This window comes from Equus asinus, chromosome 3, assembly GCF_041296235.1.
Source record: "Equus asinus isolate D_3611 breed Donkey chromosome 3, EquAss-T2T_v2, whole genome shotgun sequence".
Lineage (NCBI taxonomy): Eukaryota > Metazoa > Chordata > Mammalia > Perissodactyla > Equidae > Equus > Equus asinus.
In genome coordinates this window covers 28,911,058-28,917,602 of record NC_091792.1, presented here as the reverse complement: position 1 = coordinate 28,917,602, position 6,545 = coordinate 28,911,058, and the positions used below count along the sequence as shown (strand labels likewise).

The window sequence follows — 6,545 nt, the reverse complement described above, 5'->3', positions numbered from 1 at the left end:
AACAGTGCTAAAGAAAATGAAGAGGGAAAAAAGAGATTTGCTAATACTTATTTTGCTTTTAAAATGAACCTAAATGGCATTCTGTTTAAAGGATTCAGGTATTACAATTTATTATCTCTTATCTAGACATATTTTTACACGGTCTTTATACATCAGATTGAATTGAGAACTGAATGGGCAAAAATCTGGCTCAGTTGTGAAAGATAGAATCTATGGGTCATACAATGTCTTTGACAGGCAAAAACAAGTTGTTTACAACTACCAGACACTTTCTAAGCTTCCCAACGACCCTATAGGATAGGTTTTATGTTACAGATAGATTCTTCTTCTTCTTTTTTTTTTTTCTGAGGAAGATTAGCCCTGAGCTAACATCTGCTGCGAATCCTCCTCTTTTTGCTGAGGAAGACTGGCCCTGAGCTAACAACTGTACCCATACTTCCTCAACAGTATGGCTTGCAAAGCAGTGCAGAGGTCCCAACTCGGGATCCCAACCCAGAACCCTGGGCGGCTGAAGCAGAAAGTGCAAACTTAACCACTCCACCACCAGGCCAGCCCCCTATGCTACAGATATAAAACTGAGGCATAGAGAGGTGGTGAGCAGGAATGGCACATTGAACTTGGCACTTTGAACACTGCTCTGGAGCTCATGGCCTCAGGGGACTCACCAAGTCTGTTAGGTGAACTAACGAGGATCATTAGATCTGGCATCAGAAGCCCTGTGTCTGAATCCCACCTACCCCAGCTGTGTGATCTTCAGCCGGTCAGGGCACTTCTAAAATACATAAGGAGGATCCTCTTTTCCTCACAGGGTTGTGAGGCTTTACTAGGAGTAGTGCGTGTAAACAGACTTTGGGAACTGTAAGAGATCTCTTCAAATATAACCTACGTCACTTCGGATGAATAGTTTGTCTTCTTTGAGCTTCATCTGTACATTGAGAATAATAATCTCGGCATGTCATGCGGTCGTTATGAAAATGAAATGAGACAATGCATATAAACCATATGATGCATTAATGCTCAGTGCCTGGAACACAGAATTCGATCAAAATACTAGTTATTATTCAACACGACACTGCATTTTAGGTATCCTGGCTCATGTAGGAAGATTTTAGTAAATCTCTTCATGAGTGTCCCTGGGAAGGGGGTCTGAAATAAACTCTCAGAGGACAGAGAAATGGATAGACTACGTTTTTTGGGTTTTTTTTTTTCCTTTTAATCATTTCCTTCCTAACCCCACTTAACAGACTGAAGACAGACCAGGGCAGCTGGAGCACCCGGCCCCAACTGCGATTCTTGGAGTTGACATGTCCCGCGGCGCGGCTGCAGAGCCGGCGAGCCCCGCGCCTCCGCCCGCCAGGGGGCGCTCGGCCGGGCGCCGACCCCAGAGCCGCGGGGCTGCGGGGCTGCTGGGAGGCGGAGCCCGGCCCGGCAAGATGGCGCCGTCCGCGTTGTTGCGCCCCTTCTCCAAGCTGCTGGCCCCGGCCAGACTCCCGAGCGGCTGTAAGTGTCCCTCTTCGAGCAGGCCGATCCAGCATCCCAGCCTGCTCCTCCCAGGGCGAACCTGGCCCGTGGCGGCAGGGAGCGGCTGCGGCCCGGGCTCGTCTTGCGGTGACCTTCGCCGGCCCGTATCCCGCTGCCGACGCGTGCCCCCACCCTGACTCCCGGCTCCCCATCACCCGTCACCGACCCTCCGCCAAGTGCCACCCGACCCCTCTTGGTCTCTGCGAATGGATTTTGGGTCCCTCCTCTACCCACTTTGCAGGTTGGGTCCTGCAGACCCGGGGTGGGGGGATCCTCCCAGGGGCGCTTGCTACTCGCCCACTCTCGAGTCGTCAGAGCGTCCCCAGGAGCCTGGAGGACAGAGGCAACCGGCCTGGCTCTGCCGGTGGCCCAGGACGACTTCTGTGATCTCTCCGAACATCTGTTCCCGTGGGCGGTGGGGAGGGAAGAGTGAAGGGAGAATTAAATGCGCTAATACACGTAAATGCTAGGTTTTCCCTACAAGGCGATATTATAGATTTACAGACTCTGTCACCTTTCAGCTTCAGCGCGGTCAAAATTCTACATTCGGGCGCCGCCACATGACAAACCTGACTGGCTGAAAGTTGGACTGACGTTGGGCACCTCCGTCTTCTTGTGGATCTATGTAAGTCTTTACTCCCTTATGTGGTGCGACCCCCAACACGGTGGGGAGGAGAAATACCAGTGTGAGACTGCATGTTGCTGAGCCAATCTCCCATGCAATAGGATAGTCATATAATTCCTAACATATTTCTCCGTGAGGGGAATCCCAAGGACTAAAGAATATTAAGATTTCAACGCTTTTGAGAAAATATGAGCCTGAAATTTGTCATTCATCGTTACTTAGCATGGTTTTGTCATGAACGGCAGTTTTACTGCATAGTAACTATTTATTTTATTTCTTAGGATGGAGGCTGGTTGGGGTTTTATGAAGGCACTTCTTTCAGATGCCATAGGGACGAACCATCAGTGAACAAGCTATACAAATTAAATCCCATTAGACTTACGAAACAAGATTTTAATCAATGCTGTATAAATACGTTGTTGGAAATTGTACTTAATGTGTAGCAGCCCTTGTTTTTGTCTTAACAATATGCCAAATGTTTTACATGTAAAAGCTCATTTAATCTTTTCAACAACACTACGTGTAGGTACTATTGCTGACCTTTTACAGATGAAGAAAACACTTAGAGAAATTAGTTTGCTGAACCTGATCTCCCTGACTTCAGAGCTGTACTGTAGAGGTTGTGAAATACTGCCTCCCTATGGATACATTTTTTAAAAGTTGACTCAAAGTTATGTGTGCTACATGAGTATTTAAAATTTTTGTTGTGTATCTCATGGGTTTGAAGCTTCCTCCACTGCCACCCATCGCCAATTCTTGGATCTCTTATTTTGGATTTTCTCATTAAAGCGGTTCAGCTCTTTGACATGGGAAGGACTAAGAGATGTTGAAAGTCACTTATAACTCAACAACAGTAACTAATCCTTTTGCAAAATATTTGTTATAGTGAAATTTTATACATTCTCAATTTGAAGCTTTCCTGAAAAGAAGCTTGATTGCTGCTGAGAACTCTGATTAAAATGAGATCTTTGGTTGTGGCGAATGTCACCCTCTATCAGCCATTTTTCCGATTGCATATTCTGTCAGACAGTGGTTCCGAGAAAGTGGCTGTCCTCCGTGACATCTGATTAAGGCACATATAGTTAGAGGATGAGGTTTATCATTGACTCAAAGTATCAAATTTCTAAGGTTAGAAGTACAATACACACCCACCAACCAGCCTGGACCCCATTTAAGAACCAAGCTCTCTCGTGCTGGTTTAGCAAGGTGGTCCATTACATTAATTACCCATTGAATGAAGTAATGTGTTTGGCAGAAGTTGACTTAGAAGTTAAACTTTTAAGGATTGCCTTCTCAAATTTAGTATGTCAGACTGTGGTGAACAAGTATATACTATTCAGTTTTTTTGGACTTTGGCATCTCTTAGCCTTTTATTTCTAACTAGAATAATTGTAATTCTTTTAATCTATTCTTACTCCTCTTGCAGAATATAAATATCATTAGTTAGCCGCCTCCTCTTTAAGTTGCCAGGAAGATTATATTTCTAATTTTAACTGTTACCTACTTCTAGCTCATCAAACAACATAATGAAGATGTTTTAGAGTATAAAAGAAGAAATGGGTTGGAATAAGCTTTTGAAACACTAATATAGTAAGTATGTCATTTTATAGGATGAAGAAATTATGCAAGTTAATTTGGCCTTTTTTAAATAAGGTATTTTGGATTTTTTAAAATTGGGTTTGTGTTTTTTAGCACCTTTATTCCTGTCTGTGACAAATTTATGAATTTTTAATACCTTGGCTCAAGCATCTGTTAGCATGATCATTTTTAATGATTACACCTTGACTGTATTGAAAGAAAGTTGTGTTTAAGAATGAAACACAAATCATACTTTCTTAAATCTAATAGGGCTGTACACAGTGCCTTCGTAGCACTTAGGACAAGTTATCATTATTTGTGTATGCATTTCTTATTATCTGTTTGTCATACACCACACTAGAGTATAAATTCCATGAGAACAGGAATCCTGTCTGTTTTGTTAATCATCATGTAGTCAGCGATTTGCCCAGTGCCGGGCCCAGCTGGATGGACAAATGTGTACGGGCAGTAGATCGTTAAGTTTTTTACTGCATGACCATTTCATTATGGTTGTCACTACAACTAACACCCAGTTTGACAATTCCTGGTAAATCCTAGCTGTGAACAAGATAGCAAACTTTGCATGGTCTGTAATTTAAAAAAGAGAGTGACTTTATTTTATGTGAGTATATATGGTATATTTCTGAAAATCCTTTTAAAGAAATCCTATGTTAATCCTTTTGTAAAGTGAAAAACCACTCCTCTAAATCTTAACTTTTATGGATTAGGTTGATTAAAGTAGATTATTTATATCTGCTGGATAATAAAATAGTAATCACTAACGTACACTTTTTCCCCCATACTTAACAACTCTCAAACTCAGCTCTTTAGGGTTTGATTATCCAAATTTTTTGTTTCTATCTTTCTATTAATATCACCTTGCCCATTTCACTACTTCATTCAGCCAATTGAAAGGTAAATATAAACTAGGTAAATCAAAACCAGATGCTTTTGCTACTCTTGGAGTTCAGATAAAATATTTTTTGCTAAAACTTAAGTAAGATGAGGGGTTGATACTCTTTGGATTTGTTTTCTAGACTTTCTTTGATGCTCTAAGGTGAATTGTTCAGAATGGTGTAGTTTTAGTATTGTTTCTGCTGGTTAATGCTACAGTTTTAATTTTTTTTTCTCTTCATTATAGGTATGCTCCATATAGTGATTATAGCAGTTCCTCTCAATTCACCAGCCTGTTGAGTTGTAAACGTGAGAGAAAAAGTTATATGTGAATATATGTCAAGTCAGCTTTGTGTTTTGCATCATTAAATGAAAAAATAAAAATATTTCTGTATTCTTCAGATTTTGTATATTATGAAAATGTGTAGAAAATGTCGATTTTAAGGTATGTTATTAGAAGTATTTCAATGTGGAAAGTGCCACCTGATAATAGCGTCAGTGGTAATTAAGGACATGGTGGTAAGAAAATTTGTTAAGGAGATTTAAAGATTACTGCTGAAGGATTTACTCTTTATATCAACTTTTAATTTCTAATCAAAACACTTATTCTTTAGTATATCAGGGTGATAGAACTACCTTATTTCTCAAAATACAAAAGAGCCCAAATACTCTTTCTTCTGGAGGAGGCATTTTGGTAAGTCAGAAAGTAATGATGAATCCTATTACCAGAATTTCTTCTGACTCCATTTCCTTGAATTTGAATGATTTTCGTTTGGGCGATTGTTTTTACTCACTGGTTATGACAACACAAAGTTTGTTGTCCTTTTTTGCTAATATGACTTTCATCCAAAGCTTAGCAAACTCCTGACTATTTTTAAAAAGAGGGGAGGAGGGTGAGAGTTAATAGATGCAAATTAGAATACACTTCATTTATCCCTCACAAAACCCTTTTTTGTGAATCAGTTAAAACTTATTTATATGCCGCTTCATTAACTTGTAATTTAAACAGTTAGTGTACCATACAGTTAAAAATTCATTATTTGGTCTCCATTCTGATGTTAAGTGGAAAGGTTCATTACCTTATAGATTTTGTGTGTGTTTTGGGTTCTGGCCAACACTTACTCTGGGAGATTCATGGCCCAATATCTTTGGAAGTCACTTCTGAACATAAATTCAGACTTACATTATTTCAGAATAATTATATAATTCAAATTCAGTGAAAGATGAGATAAACAGATGAGAGAGATAAACAGTAACTGTTAATTTTTATCAGTTTGGAGTCTTAGCTGATAGAGCTGGAAAGGACCCTAGGGGTCATATAGACTAATCTCATAATTTTATAGATGCAAAAACCAGAGGTGAAGAGTGAATTACCCAACATCACTGTGGTAGGTACAATAATGAAGCCCCAAATGTGACCATGTCCTACTCCCTGGAATCTGTGTATATGTTAGGTTATACGGCAAAAGGTCGCAAATGGAATTAAGTTTGCTCATCAGCTGACATTGAGATGGGGAGATTATCCTGGATTATTTTGTTGGGCCTTATGTAATCACAAGGGTGCTTTTAAGTGAAAGAGGAGGCAGAAGAGTGTGTTAGAGTGATGAGATGTGAGAAAAACTCAACTGACAATTGCTAGCTTTGAAGATGGAAGTGGGCCAAGAGCCAAGGAATGGAAAAGTCAAACACATTCTCCCCTGGAGCCTCTGGAAAGGAACACAACCCTGCTGACACCTGATTTAGCCCAATGAGATGTGTGTTGGACTTCTCACCTACAAAACTAAACATTAATAAATTTGTGTTGTTTTAAACCACTGAGTTTGTTAGAGCAGCAGTAGGAAACTAATATTGTCACGTGGTAATAGAGACCAAGAAGTCAGGAATCAACTCCCAGTTCAAGGCAATTTCCACTAAAAGAAACACTTAA

General features: G+C 40.3%; 1 protein-coding gene across 1 annotated transcript; it reads left to right on the top strand.

Moving 5' to 3' along the window:
* Positions 1 to 1,342: 1,342 nt before the first annotated feature.
* NDUFC1 (NADH:ubiquinone oxidoreductase subunit C1) lies at positions 1,343 to 5,019 on the top strand. The gene is made up of 4 exons (XM_014852518.3): positions 1,343 to 1,500; positions 2,043 to 2,146; positions 3,657 to 3,736; positions 4,866 to 5,019. The coding sequence occupies exons 1-3, from the start codon at positions 1,434 to 1,436 to the stop codon at positions 3,714 to 3,716; spliced, it is 231 nt and encodes a 76-aa protein (XP_014708004.1). The 5' UTR covers positions 1,343 to 1,433; the 3' UTR covers positions 3,717 to 3,736; positions 4,866 to 5,019.
* The last annotated feature ends 1,526 nt before the right edge of the window (positions 5,020 to 6,545 follow it).